The 19,233-nt window shown below is 36.4% G+C and overlaps 1 protein-coding gene across 5 annotated transcripts in view; it reads left to right on the plus strand.

Moving 5' to 3' along the window:
• EIF4G3 (eukaryotic translation initiation factor 4 gamma 3) overlaps positions 1–19,233 on the plus strand; it is a 319,284-nt gene that overhangs the window by 121,780 nt on the left and 178,271 nt on the right. For all 5 annotated transcript variants that reach the window (XM_036256518.1, XM_036256520.1, XM_036256521.1 and 2 more), the window contains one exon: positions 330–449. In XM_036256518.1, the coding sequence (XP_036112411.1) occupies positions 330–449 (120 nt within the window). The remainder of the gene's footprint in view (positions 1–329; positions 450–19,233) is intronic.

Raw genomic sequence — 19,233 nt, forward strand, 5'->3', positions numbered from 1 at the left:
TTACAAAATGTTAATATAAATGGCATTGTACATTATGCAGTTTCAGGTCTGGATTCTTTTAGTTAGCATATATTTTCCTTTAAGGGTTTTGGTTTTGGATTATTATGCTCCAAGAATCTTCTATCAAATTGCTGGAAATATTTATGTCTATTATTTTTCTAAGAATTACAGTGCTTCAGTATTGAAAATTTAAGCCTTTTGTTAGCTTGGCACTTTAGTATAAATTGTGAGGCAGAGAATTAAATTTTTAAAAAGTTTTCCAGTTTAGCTTTATTTATTAAGATTAAATTAGTATTGTAATACTCTTCCTAAAATTGATTTCCTCACAGGTAGCAAGACAGCCGGGACCCCCGACCCCTTCCCCTTATGCAGCACATGAATTAAACAAGGGGCATCCAAATCTTGCGGCAACGCCCCCGGGACATGCATCGTCCCCTGGACTCTCTCAAGTAAGAAAAACTATATTAAGAAAAAATTCCATGTAAAAGCAGCATTTTTGTTTTTCTAAAGCAAACTTTTAAGCAGTACTTCCGTTACTTAAAGAGTAATTTTTGTTCTGTATTTGGTATTCTTTTAGACACACCTCTCATAATGGTGTTTACTAACAATTTTATGCATGGAGGCTTTCGAAATGAACTCTCAGTGATATTTAGTTTTTCTTTTTGTTGTTTTAGAAATTAAAATGTGATTCTAAAATTTATTAAAAACCACAAAGCATTTGTTTGCTTTTCAGTGCATAAACTGTGGTCTTCCCTCTTCCTTTTTGGTGGAATGGTGGTGGTTATTTTCTAGTTTTGTAAAAAGTATGGTGTCTTTTCCTCTTGAGTAATTTTAGTGAGCTTTTTTGTTTGTTTTGGTTTTTGATTTTGTAAATAGATTGTGGGAATTTGCTAGCCTTAACGTTCTGTTGAACTGTTAAAGAATAATGAACTCTGCCTGGCCAGTGGAACTCTGCCTGGCCAGTGTGGCTCGTTGGTTGAGCATCGACCCATGCACCAAGAGGTCGCTGGTTTGATGCCTGGTCAGGGCACAAGCCCAGGGTGTGGGCCAGATCCCCAGTGGGGGGCATGCAGGAGGCAGCCAGTCTATGTCCTATCTCATCGATGTTTCTATCTATCTCTCCCTCTCCCTTCCTCTCTCTCTAAAATCAGTAAAGAAAAAAAATTTAAAAAAAGAATGAATTTCTTAGTGTATTTCCAGTAAACAGGCACAGCAGATATTAAAGCACTGTTTAAAGAAGATAGCACTATTGGTTCCCTGCTTTTTAAGCCATTTCCCAAGATACTGTTTTGCTTGCACCAACTCACCATCACATGTTTATTTGGGCTTCTTTGTGGTTAAGAGCTGGCTAGAATTACAAAGTCTCTTACTGGAATGAATGTGGAGAAAGTCAAGCTAATAACCTTGACAGATGTTATTTGAGATCGTTAGTATTTATATGCAAGAACTGCTCTTTTTAGTAATGAAAGTTAATTTTATAACATTAGTTTCAACTTTAGCTGCCATATTTTAGGCCTTTTAAAGCTTGAATAATAAAAGATGAGTAATTACTAAAAATAATACTGAAAGCTGGTGATTATAAGTTAGGGACTGATTAATGCTAGTTTAGACTATAGAATGTTTGGTGAAGGAATGTACAGGTTGTCAAACCATTATTGAAATAGTCCTAATAAGAAATATATACATTTGTCCTGGCCAGTTTTTCTCAGTAGTTAGAGCGTAGGCCTGTGGACCGAAGGGTCGAGGGTTTGATGCTCATCAAGGGCATGTACCTGGGTTGCAGGTTTCATCCCATGCCCTGTTTGGGGTCATGCTGGAGGCAACAACTGATATCTCTCTCTCTCCCCCCGTCTCCCCTCCGTCCTCGTCTTCTCCCTTCCACTCTCTCTAAAAATCAATGGAAAAATATCCTTGGGTGAGGATTAACAACAACAATATAAATTAATTAGGACTTAATACTGTGCTTAAACTCGGTCCAAATCATTTCTGTTTCATTTTGAATTTTAAAAGTAAACATATCAAAACGAACTCTTAATTGTTTAAAATGAGGTTCTTGTGTTTGTTTTCATGGCACTGAACAAAACTACCCAAGTTGTTAATAAGATATATTGTTTGAGCTATAATTAAGAGAGAAAAACTATATATTAGTTTGAATAGGGAAAATTTATTACTTTAAAAATTGAAAGGATTATTAAGTATAACAGGGAATTGGAGTAATGAGGGATCCGCTAATACAAAAAGAGAACTCTAAAGAATATAAAAATAGGAACTATAAGGAGCAGCTGCCTCTCCTGGGGTTGATATAGAATACCCACGGAAGAGCTGCCTTCTCCAGAGCTGATATTGGAGAGTACACAGCTGTGGCCCACTTAATGGTAGAGAAGTCACTGTAGCGCCATACCAGTAGAACGTGCTAGAAATCCTTCCTTTGGCCCTAGCTAGAAATTTGCCATATGGAGTATTGGGACAAGCTGGCTTCTTTAGTACCAGTGTCCTTTACCAAAGAAAGAGCTGCTGCAGTGCACAATGACTGAGACTCCTTATAGCATCAGTCTGGCACAGACACTTCACATAACCTTGGGTCTGCTGGATCATAGGTCCCATGTGATAGAGCAGCTTGCTTTGCAACTTAATCTTGTTGCATAGCCTCCTTTGTTCAGTTTTTCAGTCAAAGCTGGAAATCTCCCAGGTGACTCCCTAGGTAGGTGGAGGATTAGGACACTTAAATGTAGTGTATGTTGCCTCCAAAACTCAAAAAAGGCCTACCAAACCTTGTGCCTCTTTTGTTTTCACCGTAGTAGTTAGTGTTAGCTAAGAGGGACCTTTCCTTCCCCACTTCCAGCTGAGATTTAGACCATACTGGATAGGATAGTACTATTTCAGAGTTTGACCTAGTGGGAGTTTCTATTATTGATCATTTTTCCTGTTATAAATAACAGGCTTGTATGAGATGAGTTCTAAAGTCCCTTCAAGATCTACATGGGTTTTAGAATCTACTTTAGATTTAAAATTAGGCAAACTTTGCATTCTCTTTCATTTTGTATCTTTAAAAAATATCAGAGGTTTGTTAGTTGAATTAGCTTAAATTACTTAAATTAAGCAAGATAAAAGTATTTCCTCCTTATTGCTCAATTGTTGACACTTTTCTATTTTTTCTTGGTGTCACTGTCAATACTCCAAAGCTGTGTTCTCACAATAGTCAATGAGAAGACATGCTCAGAATAATGCCAAAGTGTAGTGATACATGTTTTCTGCCTATGTTCATGGAAATTTCATTTGATTCTTTTTTTTTTTTCTGAGAAATCAACCCAGTCATATTATAAAGTAGGCTGAGATGGTGGTGATCCACAGGTTAGAGTCTTTTTTTTTTTTATCCTCACCCGAGGATATTTTTCCATTTTTTGTACAGATAGAGTGGGAGGGAGAGAGAGGAAGGGAGAGAGAGAGAGAAACATCGACGTGAAGGGACACATCGAGTGGCTGCCACCCGCACGACCAACCAGGGCCGGGGACAAACTGCAACCGAAGTACGTGCCCTTAGCGGGAACCGAACCCGGGTCTCTCCGGACTGCAGGCTGACGCTCTAACCGCTGAGCCAAACCGGCCAGGGCCACAGGTTAGAGTCTTTATTGTCTGTGGAAATACTAAACAAAGGACTTCTTCATTGAGGAATAGTGATTGATTATATTTAAACACTATACTTTTTTAAAAATATGTTTTTGTTAATTTTTTTTTGGGAGAGAGAGATAGAAACATTAATGTGGGAGCACAAAAATTGATTGATTGCCTCCTGCACACCCCCCACTGGGGATGGAGCCCACAATCCGGGCCTGTGCCCTGACTGGGAATCAAACCAGTGATCTCTCAGTCCATGGGATGGCGCTCAACCATTGAAACACACCGGCTGGGCATATACTTTTCATTATTAGTAAAGGACAAGTTTCAAATGACCCATGGTTCCTATTATCTTTTTGCTTTATCCTACTTTCAGACTTTATTTTCCTTTTGACAGTTTTGTTTTTACTAAGGAAAAATTCTCTCAGTGTTACTTCATTTCGTTGATTGTTTCAGGCTTTGAAACTTATTTTTCTTTACCATTAAGATAATGATTTTGTTTACTGAATACAAGTTTTTACACTTTTTTTGTGGTTTAAAAAATATTTTCACCCTTCATAAAGAAAATAAATTCTGAGTTTAACAGCTTTTGACCATCAGCCTAGCTAACTAGGATAAAGTAGAGGAAGTTTTGAAAGTTTTCACATTTTATTTTTTAAATTGATGAGTGTTTACTTTCTTTCCGAAAAGAAAAGTATAATTGATAATTTTATACAACTCTTCTTTATGGAATACATTGTGGCTGACTCAGGTAGTCTTGAGGTGAGTGGTGTTTGGAAGTTACATTCATGGCACATGAGGACTTGACGTCTCCTTGAAAACCTGTAGTACTGATTGTACAGAGTTGGCCTTATTGGTGCCAAATCGTCTGTTTCATTTCATTTTATTTTTCAGTTGATAATATGCCTATTTATTTAAAAATGTACAGCCTAGCCAGTATGGCTCAGTGGATTGAGTGTGTCGACCCATAGACTAAGAGATCCTGGTTCGATTCCCAGTCAGGTCACATGCCCCGGTTATGGGTTCAATATCCAGTAGGGGGTGTGCAGGAGGCAGCCGATGGATTTTTCTCTCTCTCTCTCCCTTCCTCCCTCTCTCTCTAAAAAAATCAATACAAACATATTTTTAAAAATGTACACCTTGCCCTGGCTGGTTTGGCTCAGCAGTTAGAGCATTGACCCTCAGACCAGTGTCTCAGGTTTGATTCCGGCCACGAGCACATACTTCAATTGAATGTTTGTCTCTGGCCCTGGTCAGGGTTGTGCGGGAGGCAGCCAATCGATGTCTCTGTCTCTCTCTATCTGTCTCTCTCTCTCCCCCTCCCCCCTTCCCACTCTATCTGAATGAAGATACTTGAAAAAATATCCTCGGGTGAGGATTAAAAAAAAAATGTACACCTTGTTGAAAATTTCTTTAACAAATATTGTCATTAAACGTTTTACAAGTTAGTATGCCTTTATAAATGTCATTAGTATGAAAGTAAGTTACAAAGGCCTAAAAAATATTCAGATCATTTATGTGTGTAGTTTCATCTGAATATGCCAAACAATCTTGGTAAGCTCTCTTCTCTAATTGTTGAGATTTATTTTAATGTGGTCGTATTTGATTAGAGAATTTGAGCTCTTTTGTCATAGTTTTGTTTTATTAACAACAGTTGTAACCATGTTTATAAAGTAGGACTTCACTAGTTCTTTTCCTATTCAGTGAATTTCATGTTTTATGAAGTCTTACAACTTACCATGAACTATGCCTAAAGTAAATTTTATCTGCTTGTTTTATAATGCTTTTCTTTGCATTACATGTAGCTAGAAAAAAAACCTCAGTGACCTTTCAAAATTTCTGTTTTTGTTTTTTTTTTAAATCCTCACTCGAGGATATTTTTCTATTTATCTTCAGATAGAATGGGAGGGAGAGAGAGGGAAACATCAATATGAGAGAGACACATCGACTGGATGTCTCCTGCACAACCCAACCAGGGCCAGGGATGAACCAAAACCAAGTTACATGCCCTTGGCCGGAATCAAACCCGCAACTCATTTGTCCTCGGGCTGATGCTCCACTGCTGAGTCAAACCGGCCAGGCTGTGGTTAGATTTTAAGTGTTGCTGCAAGAATACTAGTTAAGCTCTGGCCGATTTTAGCTCAAAGTTATAGCATCAGCCTGTGGACTGAAGGGTAGCTGGCTCAATTTCCGGTCAAGGGAACGTACATGGGTTGCAGGTTCCATCCCCAGCCCTTGTTGGGGCCATTTGGGAGGTAGCCAATCTATGTGTCTCTCTCACATTGATGTTTCTCTTCCTCCCTCCATCCATGTAAAAAAAAAAGGAAAAATATCTTTGGGTGAGGATTAACAACCAAAAAAGAAGGTTAGTTAAGTGTAATTCCTCCTTTTTTTTTCCTTTATTGATTTTATAGAGAGAGGAAGGGAGAGGGAGAGAGAGAGATAGAAACATCGATGAGAGAGAACATCGATTGGCCGCCTCCTGCATGCCCTCCACTGGGGATTGGGCCCACAGCCTGGGCATGTGCCCTGACTGGGAATCAAACTAGTGACCTCTTGGTGCATGGATCAATGCTCAACCACTGAGTCACACTGGCTGGGCTAAGTGTAATTCTTATTCAGATTTTCCTCACTATGTATCCCAAGTTTCAGATTATGTTTGGCAAATCTATAAGACTAGAACCCCTGTTTTGAAATAATCTAAGTATAAAGAGTAAATGTTTTAAAAAACAATTCTATATTGATTCAACACTGCTTTAGAAAGGCAACACATTTTGTAAGAACCAATCAGTCGAACTGATTGTGATTTCACAAATAGTTCTTTTGTTGTCTGATGTAGGCTCAGTTTTTTGTTGATAATGTTCATTTTCATTTCAATTCTGCATGTGGGTGGCTGGGGTTAGTTTCAGGATTTTTTACATTTAAGGAGTTGTTTTTTCTGCACATATCTTGGAGGCTCTTCTTGATTTATCTGGCTAATGCTCACCTGTTTTAATTGATAGTGCAGAACCTCTCCCAAAGTTTTCTTTGAAAGTTTGTATTTCTTTGGAATTTACACTTCACCAATTTCCCATAGTTCTAGAAGAGAAACTCACTTTGGTGCCACCAGTCTATTTTTCATTTAACTGTGACTTTCAAATATTTTAGATTTTTATGGTTCTAAAAATTACAGAAATTAGCATGTGCCATTACATTTTGGGATGGGAGATAGAACAGGTATGTGTTAAGGAGAGTCAGGAAATGGAGCAGTTGGACAATTTAATTCAAAGTGTTTATGATATTTCCTGCAGAAATTTATAGTCCATCTGTCTTAATCTGCTTGGGCTGTTATAACAAAATACCATAGATTGGGTGGCTTAAAAAACAGACCCTTTTTGTTTTTCATTTCTGGATGGTGGGAATCCAAGATCAAAATGCCAGCTGATTTGGTGTCTGGCAAGGTCTCTCTTAGTTGTAGAAGTTTGCCTTCTTGCTGTGTCCTCATGTGGCAGATATAGACAGGCAAGCTCTCTGCTATGTTTTACAAAGGTACTAATCCCAGAATGGGGGCCGCTTGTCCAAATACCATCATATTGGGAATTAGGGCTTCAACATGTGATTTTGGGGCAAGGCAGGAAGCACACCTCGTTCATAGCACCATTTATGTGATTCAGAGAGTTCTGGGGAAATGGGCAAGTTGGACTATGGGAGGAAGGTCAGTAGAGGGGGAAAAGTACCATAAATATGTGGAATATTACTCTGTTAATGAGGTGGACGGGTATATGTGCTTATCCATATGGGCTTATTTTGGGTGAGGGTGTTCAGTTGCAGGGACGTGGGAAAAGGGAGAGGACAGGCTTAATATAGGACTATTTGTTTTATCAGGAATCAGATGAGAAGGTTTACTTGAAGTATTTTGCTAACTATAAAGTATAATAAACAAAAACTAGCATCTTTGTAGAACTAAGAAATGTGAATTTCTGTGACTCAGCACTCAATGAAAAGTACTTTATAGAGACATCGTTGAAGCTTTGTGGTGATAATAAATTCTGTCAATGAATAGTGAAGGAGAGATTTAAAGCAAATAGAAGCATTTAAAGCAAAAAGAATCCACTAACTATAAACAATGAATATTATAGATTGATACAGAGAATGACTGATATGAAAATAAAATGTTATACTTACTAAATAAACAGTCTTTTTTTCCTCAGTGCGTTAGTTTTTCTCAACTGTCCAGTCTTGCTGATGATAATTAGGTAACAAGAACAGCTAAATCTGATCCTAAACTCTTCATCCATTAATGGACCTTTTTTTTTTTCTTTTTTTCTGAGAGGAATGATAAACTCAAGCTATTTGAATTCTCTCTTTCTCAATTGATCACTTTTCTGTCTGTTTAGTATTTTGTTTCTTAGCTAGTAACTAGGTGACATGTAGAAGAAATAAATTATGTTGCCAATATATTGTTATAAGGCAAAATAAATCTCCTTTTCAGTTACCTGTCATTGATAATCTATTTTCAGGTACTATACTATATTATTCAAGACTCTGTTTATTATTTCAAATCTTATTACTCTTGATCTCCATTAAAATTTCCTGTCTTTTTTTATTGTTTAATTCTAAAATTTTGACCTTTTTTTTAATTACAGCTGACTGCATGACAACCTAATTATATAGCAGTGTACCTGTTAAAGCTTTATCAGGGAGAAAAGGAACCATACCAAATATTTCAGATAGAGGGGATTAACTGTATGAATTGGTTATACTAGTTGATTGATTATCAAGGGGATGCTGAGGTAATCCAGAGATTAATAATTGTAGGAACCAGCTAAGGGAATATTGCCGGAATATAGGAGGTTGGAGGAAGGGTCCTTTAGGAATGTTGTTCAGACTTCTGAGAAGGAAGTTACTGCAGATTGGTCCTTGAACATCAGAAACTCAGGTGAGAGAAGAAAGTGAGGGGTGAGACTGGTATTTTGAATATCAAGTCTACATACCGCTCTTCTCCTGGCATCTCTAAATGACTTTGAAAGGCTGGGGAATCAGAATGTAAATGGTGTCTGGAGCCATACTGATAGGTGAAAACACCTTCCTACTTAACAGGGTGGCTTAGAACTGAAACATAGTAGGTAAGTTACTGGCACAAACAGTGGTAAAAAGACGTATAATTTCCTTACAAATGAAGGTTAAGATGGGATCAGTAGACCCCAAAGAATGAGCCAGAAAAAGGGATAATAAAAGTAAATGTAATAAAATAATAGGGCTGTGGAACACGTTGGTAAGTGTAATAATAATGAAGTTAAATTCTCCTATTAAATATGACTCACATTTGTCAAAAACAAAAATCTAGATATATGTGCAGCTGGTATGGCTCAGTGGATTGAGCATGGTCCCATGAACTGAGAGATCCTGGTTTGATTCCCAGTCAGCCCTGGGTTGCAGGCTTGGTCCCCAGTTGGGGGCATGCAGGAGGCAGCCGATTGATGTTTCTCTCTCATCAATGTTTCTATCTCTCTCTCGTCCTCTCTAAATATAATCTAGAAATATACATTTAGACATGACACAGAAAGAATGAAAACAAGAGCATGGAAACATTAACAGGAAAATGCTGATAAAAATAAAGCAGGTATGATCAACTTTTAGAAGAGTCAACATAAAATTCAAGGCAAAAATGTATATGGGAGAGTGGTAATTTTTACAATATAAAGATTTAATTTCTGGAAAATGTAACACCATGATCTCTTATTTACCTAGTAATTGGTTTAGAATACACACACACACACACAATGTAAAAGAAATTGAAATTGACTAGTTGATAAATAGTGTGGGAAATTGACATCTCAGAAAAATGGACAGATCAATAAGTAATCATATAGACCAGTGTTGGCAAATTAACCCTCTCTTCTTTTTGTTAAATAAAGTTTTACTGGAACACGGCCATACTAATTTATTTATGAATCTTGCTTTTATGCTACAACCAAAGAGTTGAATAGTTGCTAGAGATTGTGTGGTCTGTAAAACCTAAAATATTATATTATCTCGACATTTACAGAACAAAACTTTGCCAACCCCTGACATAGATCAGCAAACTACAATGATCAAGTAATAAATATTTTGGGTTTTATGGGCCAGATGGTATTTTGCATGTTCTTTAAAAATTTTGTTTTCCTTTATTGATTATTTTAGAGAGTGAGGAAGGGAGAGGGAGACAGAGATAGAAACATCAATGAGAGAGAACATCGATTGTCTGCTTCTTGCATACCCCCGACTGGGGATTTGACCCACAACCTGGGCGTGTGCCCTGCCTGGGAATTGAACCAGCGACCTCTTGGTGCATGGGTTGATGCTCAAACCACTGAAGACAACGGCCAGGCTGCATATTCTTCTTTATTTAACTCTTCTAATGTGTAAAAACCTTTCTTAGCTGGCCTTACAAGAACACATGCCAAGGGCAATAGTTTGCCAACCCCTGACAGAGATAAATGACAGTAATAGTGTTTTGTGTTTTTTCTTGGTACGTACCCCTAGGGGGAACTGAATCCGGGACTCTCTGGTCCTCAGGCATATTTTCCAACCACTGAGCCAAACCGGCCAGGGCTAACTGACAGTAATAGTAAATTTGTTTTTATAAATCAGCACAAGAATATGTATGTAAAAATGGAATTTTGTACATATTCAACAAAAATTAAAATAATTGAGGTTAATGATTTGAAAATCATAATTATCATACTTTAGAAATATATGCCCTGGCCTGACCAGTTTGGCTCAGTTGGTTGAGTGTCATCCCATGTACCAAAAGGTCGCCCGTTCGATTTCCGATCGGCACATGCTTGGATTGCAGGCTTGATCTCAGTTAGGAATGTGCAAGAGGCAGCCAATTGATGTTTCTCTCTCTTTCCCTTCCTCTCTAAAAAAATCAATAAAAACATATTTTTAAAATATACATACAGAGAGACCTTTTTACTGATTCAACAAGATAAAAGATTAAAAAGGCTGTGGATTTAAATAAAAAGGCTATGGGCAATTTGAATGAAATAAACATAATACTTTTCTCATTTAACTAAATGAACTGTTTTTGTTTTTTAAATATACAAGGAGCATTTATAAAACTTGGTCATATATTAGGCTACAGAGAGGAATATTAAATTCCAATCATATTTATATTTTCTGAATTCTACAGAATTAGAACTTAACCAAACGAAATCTAAATTATGTTTATGCTGAAACTCTAGGAAACACTTTTTAAAAAAGCTAATCAAAATTATAATTTAGTAAATATAATTTTATGTTTTTCATAATCTTAAACATAATGGGGTAAAAATAACAAAATCTATTTATTTGGGAATTTCAAAACTCTTGATTTAAAAATAAAATCAAAGCAGAAAATGCTATCTTTAGAAATTAATGACATATAACAATTTGTATCAGAGTTGGCGGATTCATGTGTTCAACAGAATATGCCTCTTTTGATAGTAGCAAACTTGATGGTGTCAGAAAATAGATATGTGTCCGTGTGTGTGTAAAATGTTTGCATGTCACTAATGATCAGTGATGTTATGCATCTCTTTATGTTGTTATTGGCGATTGTCTGCTCAAGTTCTTTTCGTACTTTTAATTGGATTATTTTGTTAGGTTGTAGGAGTTCTTCAGATATTCTGCATCTCAATTCCTTATCAGATAAATGATTTGCAAATATCTTCTTTCATCTAATCATTTGCCTTTTTACTTTTTTGATATTGTCATTTGCACAAAAGTTTTAATTTTGATGAAGTTTTAGTTTTTTTTCTTTCATTGCCTCTCTTTGGTGTCATAGCCAAGAAACCATTGCCAAATCAACAGTTACTTCAGTATACCAAATACCTATAAGCTAACTATTGTGTTACTTCTCCAGTTTTAAAATTTTAAACACGTAGAAATTGTATCCTTTTAGAAAACAGACAGTAGTAGCAGGTTTAGAGAAAAAGTTTTGGGTTACCAGGAGGACAGTCATGTTGGAATGAAATAATAGGAATACTAGTATGTGATCAACACCTTACAATAACAACCCCGACAAAGTGAGAAAAATCACTGAAATTCCATATAAAATGTTAAAAAAGACACTTAAAAATTCCAAGGACTGTTAAGGGTTCATTGAGTATATTGAGATTCACATTGGGAGTTAGAGAAGTTTGATATAGAAGTGATGAGTCAGAAGCAGCTGGTCTTATTTACATAGCCATTTGGCAACATTTAAGAAGGGAATAACATAACAAAAGGAATGGAGGCTGGCCAAAGGGCCAAGAAAGTAAGTATGAAGGACCTAGAAGGCATTACTCTGGGTTTGGGAGTGATTATCTTTTAAGTTCAGTAGCAATGAATTTAGGAAGTATAAAACCAAAAGAGGGAAAAACACTGTTGAAGTATTTATTATTAAAACACGTGATTATAATACTTTGTGCAAATTGTAGAAAAGATGAAGCTATCAAAAAGCTGGATGCATACAAAACACATCCTTCACTAAATCTGTTCTGTTTAGTTTTACTTATTTTAAAAGTCTTAAGGAATACAGATTTCTCGAAGAAGGACCATTTCTAGAGGGTCTTTGAAAAAGACCTAGAAGTTCTTGCTATAACATGCTCTAAAAGTTCATCTAATGCTATAAGAATGAGAATGACAAATTCTTTTAAAATAACTCTTGATCAGATAAGGGACAGTGATAGTGGAAGGATTTGAACATGGAAACATTTAGAAATAATTTTAAGTAAAAGTTATCCATTCTAATATAACTTGAATTATTACAGAACATGAACTAATGTCCATTGTGCACCCCTATTATCAGATTACTGTATTTGAGGATAATATCTTTGTGATAGATTACTTCATAGGCCGGAGTTTTCAGAGCATTTCTCAATTACTTCACTGTATTTTTTTTTTTTTTTTATCCTCACCTGAGGACATTTTCCCATTTTTTGTTCAGATAGAGTGGGAGGGAGAGAGAGGAAGAGAGAGAGAGAGAGAAACATTGATGTGAAAGGAACACACCGAGTGGCTGCCATCCGCACGACCGACCAGGGCCGGGGACAAATTGCAACCGAGGTACGCGCCCTTAGCGGGAACCGAACCCGGGTCTCTCAGGACCGCAGGTCGACGCTCTAACCGCTGAGCCAAACCGGCCAGGGCTACTTCACTGTATTTTATCATTACAATAACCCTATAAGATAGATATGATTATCCCCATTTTGTAGATTGGGAATGTTGAGTCTGAAAAATGAAATGTGTTTTCAGGTACCTTAGGTTGCACCATTGGTAAGGGACTGTGTTCAGATCCCAAGGCTGCAATTCTTGTCACTCTTCCTTGCTAATTCATCATAATACATCATTTCAGTTCATTTTAGACAAAATAGGTTTTTATAAATAATTTTGGGATTACAACCACCACCTATAATGTTTTTATGGAACAACATGTTTCGATTTTTAAACAATCAACCTGAAACAACTTTGGGGAACATAAATTTGCAAAATTGGAGCTTTATGAAATTTCAGCTACCCAGTATTTAAACTTCTGATTCTTAAATGTAGAGCCACATGTCTAAACCTGAAATTCAAAAATTATTGGAGGAGGAGGTGGACTTAATGGGAGAAGCAGGACCTATAGTAAAGGTTATGTCCACTGTGACAAATGAACGGAATGGAAACTCTTGCTAGGAATATTTTAGATAAGTAGTAGAAGAAACTGTCAAGAAACCAGCATCTAAATATATGAGTGGAGAAATGGAGGAAGGCAAGTAATAGAGATGAGAGTGGTAGAGGGTACGGGAGGTGTGATTGATAGTAGACATTGATGGTGGAAACAGAAGAGCCCACGGTGCACAGATTATAGAATACCTTTGCTGCCTGAGAATTCACTGAACCCAGGCACTGAATTTTCCTGATAGGCAGATCAGTGCTTTTAGCCCAATAGTCTTGGAAGAACTATTACTGAGATTGGGGAGGGAACTGGATTATTAATGCTGTGTAGGGATGCAAGTAGCCTATCAGATCTAAGTATATTGTGAAAGTCACGCTCCTTTAGGGAGCCCATCATTGTCTAGTAAAAGGCAAAAAAATAGCATTTAAATGTTGAACTAATTATAAAGAATATGGAAATAGTGGTAAATTCAGTACAGTGTTTTCCTGATCTATATAATGTCACTGCTCAGAAATGAGAAAGAGATCAGTGGTTCTCAGGCTCTGCTGCCAGTAGAATCTTCTGATGCCTGGCTCCCATTCTCCAGATTTGTCACTTAATTGCTTGGGATGGTGCCCATGTAATTCCAATGTTAAGAACAAAGCTATGGAACAGGGAATACCCACTGCTTAAATGAGACTTCATAAGCCTTCTTTGCTGGGGGTAGTTTTCAGTGAAAGGAGCAGAATTTGCCCCCGTTTTTAGGCCACATTCGTAATAAATTGGGCCATTTCTTAATTTAGGGAGAGTGGCATTAGTGATTGAGAAGGTCTTGTTGTCTAGTGTCTAGTAGACTATTAACTTTTTACAGATAATAGACTGCGTCACAGTGTTTACTCAAATAGCTTTTACAGTATTGACAATATATACCAATTTATTTTTATGATAGATTCAAATTCTGTCCTGACAGGTGTTATATAATTGACCCTTTTTTTTTTTTTTTTTATCCTCACCCGAGGATATTTTTCCATTTTTTGTACAGATAGAGTGGGAGGGAGAGAGAGGAAAGGAGAGAGAGAGAGAAGCATCGACGTGAAAGGGACACATCGAGTGGTTGCCACCCGCACGACCGACCAGGGCCGGGGACAAACTGCAACCGAGGTACGTGCCCTTAGCGGGAACCGAATCCGGGTCTCTTCGGACCGCAGGCCGACGCTCTAATCGCTGAGCCAAACTGGCCAGGGCTATAATTGACCCTTTTAATATGAGCTCAGTAGAGCATGTTGGTTGCAGGTGCTTTTGGCTTTAATACAATGAAATATTCCTGGATTTAAAGCTGTAGGGACTTCAAATTCTTTAAAATGGTTTTCAGTCCTCCATGTAACTAGTAGAGTGCCTGAATCATAAGTAAGTCCTTAAGTCTTTGATGGATGAAAATAGCTCTAAATGAAAATTTCCAAAAGTGTCACTTTGGGGCTCATTACACAGTGCTTTATTTGGCTAAAACAGAGAAGTCTTTCTGACTGGTATTGTTAGTTTTTTTTGTACAATTCAGTAAAAGTTTATTTTACAGGTACAAGCTTAACTGAAAAAAGAACCAGATACTCTATTGTTGCATCTTCAGAGAGCTTATTCTAAGGAAGGCTTATTTTGAGGAAGGGTCTGGGAATCTTTTCTCTGTATTCAAGCTGTTCTGTTGTCATGAATTAAATAATTAAGATTGAATTCTTAAGCTGGAATAGTCTTTTGTCAGGATACCATGGCAGGGATTTAGGTTTTTCCAAAAACAGTTTGGTACTATATTGAATACAGAACTTACTACCTTTTCTGAGCAGGTGATTTAATTTTCTGTTCTGAATATTTCCATAGTATAAGCCACAAATAAGGTTTTATAGAGAGTCATGGTGGTTAGGTAACTGAATTTACATGTTAAGGCGTTTAAAGAAATGCAATATGAGAGATAAAGACTCATCATTTTCTACTAAGTATTTCAGTTAACAGATATGATGTGCATTCAGTTTGCTTGTCAAAATTGTTTCATTCCAGTATTCTGTTTATTATGGTAAATATTTCTAGAGTTGGATTGATAGAGCAACATGACAAGTACAGCTGTTGAGATGGCTGATGAATTATATTAAAGTACACTTCAGTTTATGTAGAATGATGCTCATTAAATATCTGATTTTGAGGTAACAGAGTAAGAGTCATTGGATGGTCCTAATGCAAAATAAACCACATATCATGACTTACAATGAATGGTTGAATGGCCTAAAACATTCATTTGAAAATGTCCAAAAGCCACAATTAAGAGCGGTATTTGTGTTAGATAATATTGAAAATGCAACCCTTTTAATTTTCTAGTAGTCATATCTCTGGTGTTGAGAAGCGATTCCATTCAAAATGAATAACCTCTCTACTGGAGTAGTTCTTGAAGAGGCTTCAATTACAGCCCAATAATTGAACTGTGATAAAGTCCCAGAAAGATATTTTCTTTATTGATCTAACTTAAAAAAAGAGAGATTGATCATACTGTCTTCCCATATTTTTTCTGAGGCAGAGCACTCCACGCCTATATCCAAACTGTAAACCATGGAAAAGAATTCTCAGCTTGCTACAGTACTGCATTATAGAAAGTAAAGTTGTTTGTTTGCTTTATTAAATAGAGGTCTGGTTGTGAACCCGTTTTACCACTTTATTAATTACGAGATTTTGGATGAGTTAAACCTTCTTCCAAGTGGAAATTTTGCCATTTATTAAATGGAAATAACAATACCTACATCATAGGGTGGTGTGAGGATTAAATCAAATAACAGATGCAAAGACCCTGGCAGATTTTTAATAAATGTTCATTGGACTTCCTATGTTATAATAGCTTTGGAGTATTTAACTTTTTTAAGCTGGGAAGGAATTTTAGAGAATGAATTGTCTACGCTGGCATTACATTTTTTTCTTTATTCTTGTTGACAGTGGCATTACATTTCAATGTTATTTTTCTGAGACTCTTTAATATCAGTTTATAACTATATTCATCATTATTGAAAACCAGACCTTGCTACATAGGCACTTATATAATAAAATATTATTGCCTAACATGTTAAAAGATTTTATTAGTTTGACTGTAACTGTATTTATTACATCTGATTTATTTCCCTTGTAAAATTGTTTTTTAAATAAAAACTTACACCTCAGACAAAGCTGATACAGAGAGTGTTTTAGAAATCCCAGGGTAACCACTTAGAAAACCATGGTAGTCACCTTGATGTTTTATCTAGAGGCACAGCAAGGTTTATCTTGAACTTTTCCAGAAATTATTCAGTAGTGTCAACTGTTAAGTAGTCATTATAGTACATGAAAAGGCAAAATTCTGTCTAGTAGGCATGTCTGTTATTTGCTTCTTTGAGAAGCAAGCAGTCATCATTATATTATATTTGGAAAAAATCCAAGTACTAAAACAGGTCATTAATTTCTTGTTTATGTAAGCTGCCTTTTATTTTATTTATTTTTTTAATCCTCACTTGAGGACATTTTTCCATTTTTTGTTCAGATAGAGTAGGAGGGAGAGAGAGAGAGAAACATTGAAAGGGATACCTCGAGTGGCTGCCTCCCACACAACCCAACCAAGGCCGGGGGCACACTGCATCCATGGTACATGCCCTAAGCGGGAACCGAACCAAGGTCTCTCTGGACCATAGGCTGATGCTTTAACCGCTGAGCCCAAACCGGCCAGGGCTAAGCTGCCTTTTATTTTGTGAGGTGTATTGTGGCCCCCTCTCTGATTCTTCTCTGCCAAATTCTCCCTTCACTTTTTGCCATTTGTTCATTGTCCTGTAGAAACCAGGGCAAAAGAAATTAAAGGTGATATCTGATTCATTGGTGTTAATTTTTGTTAGTAACCCTTTTAATAGAAATCAAGATTAAAAATTTGAAAACCATATGTGAAATGATGACTTGGCATTTCTGCAAAATTTATTTATTTTTACTCTGTCTTACTGTAAGTCAGTATCATGAAGCATTTATTTTAAAAGATGAAATATTTTTCCCTAAGTAAATAAAATAAAACAAGAACTGATTTGCTTCAAGACACGAATGGGAAAAGGGGGATGGAGATGAGATGTATTTATGTAGATTAATTGTATTTTGTTTTAGTTAAAGCTTGACTCAGGTTTATACTGAGTCATCTATTAGAGCCATGCTTTGAATTAGATAGACTTTGATTTATAATGTACATATTTAAATTTTATTAGATGAGCAGTGTCATCAGGAATGAGCAGTTCTGCTGAAAATTAACTAGTAATAAGACAAACCTGATGAGAATCTGTCTGGAGAGACATTATTTTTTGTCTTTCATGTATGCCGTTTTGCTGGATTTTTCTGAGGATGAAAAATTTATAAGAAATTGAATGTTTTGCAGCAAAATGCTTGTGCTATATTCCAGTGGTATGGCTGACAGAAAAAGTCAGAGGTGACTTAAATAATATCTAGGGGTCCATAAAGATGTGTTTTGGTAAATAGGATTTATGTGGTTTTACTTTTCTTCAAAGCTATTTTTAAAGCTATTTTATTGAATATATGTGCTATTTACTAGATTTTACTCTTAAGGTGGTCTGTTTGATTAAATAGCAATACTTTCTTAAAAGGCCATTTTTCCCACAGATGTTTGTACAGTGCACACTGTGTGCTAGGCACAAATGGGTTTATTTGGAAAAGGCCACCTCATAAAGTGTAAGCAAAAAAGTAATTTTTTTAATAAATTTCCAACCTGTATTTAAGCCATTTATTTCTTTGAAAAGATTATTTCAAAGTTTATGTGACTGTATATTCTAATCTCCAAAAGAAACGCTTAGTCCTAGAATCAGGAAACTTGCCTTCTGCTATTTATTTGTTTATCTGCATATATTTTTATTTCATAATAGTTAGTGTGCTTTTAGAATCTCTGCTAACATCCTGTTACTGGACCTTTTACCAGATTTCGTCCTTGAACTCTCTCACCCACTCTCTATCTCCTTGTTCTCTGGAAATTTAGGTAACATTACTCTACTAGAAAGCCTTTCACATGGACATTATTAGTTTTCTTAACATTCCTTATATCTTGGGAAACAGGCTCAGGCTCTGGCCGTACACTACCTTGCCTAGGTCCTTGCCCTATGACTTGTATGCAGCAAATTCATATACCGCTTATCCCTGATTTTCCTGAGCAAATTTCCCTATTCTTTAAGGATTTGGGCATTTGGCCCACAATTTATTTCTCCTTATTTCCTGCTATCTACTATGAAGACTTATAGCATATTCATTTTTGCCCCACCCAACCATTGCTCTGGGCACCTGGATTCACCCTTCTTTCTTCCCCTTTTTCACTTCCCCAGGACACCTGTTAATGGACAAACACATAGTCCGCAATCCTAAGGACACAGCCTAGACCTGCACTGTCCAATAAATTAGTCACTATAGCTTTTGAGCTCAGCTAGTGCAAATTGAGGTGTGTTATAAAGTGTAAAATATACAAGATGTTTCAGTTTTTATACTGACTACAAGTTGAAATTTGGATATAAGGGTTAAATAACATATTACTAAAATTAACTTTACCTGTTTAATTTTTCTAATGTGTCTACCAGAAATTTAAAAATGAATTGTGCTTTATTGTGAATTATGTGACTCTTCTGTTGAAGAGCGCTGGTCTAGAACTGCTCTCTATCTAAAACTATTCTACCTTTGATCTTGAGTCTAAAATTTCTCCGACCACAGGTTTCTACTTTTGCTTTTCCCATGTTCGGTTCTAATGTACCTGTTTTTCAGTCTACAGCTCTTTTATTCTGCAATTCCTTTTTATTTCCAGTATGACAAGTCCCTTCCTGCCTTCATGTTCCTCTTGTTTAGCTTTGACCCTATCATGAATCATTATTAACCTCTAGTGTCTTTTATTTCCTCAATTTCTGTATTTTGCCAATTTCCATCCCTGAATCAGTCTAAGTTAGTGGGTGTTTTTCTCTATTTGGCTC

This window comes from Molossus molossus, unplaced genomic scaffold (assembly GCF_014108415.1).
Source record: "Molossus molossus isolate mMolMol1 unplaced genomic scaffold, mMolMol1.p scaffold_m16_p_12, whole genome shotgun sequence".
NCBI classification, from domain to species: domain Eukaryota; kingdom Metazoa; phylum Chordata; class Mammalia; order Chiroptera; family Molossidae; genus Molossus; species Molossus molossus.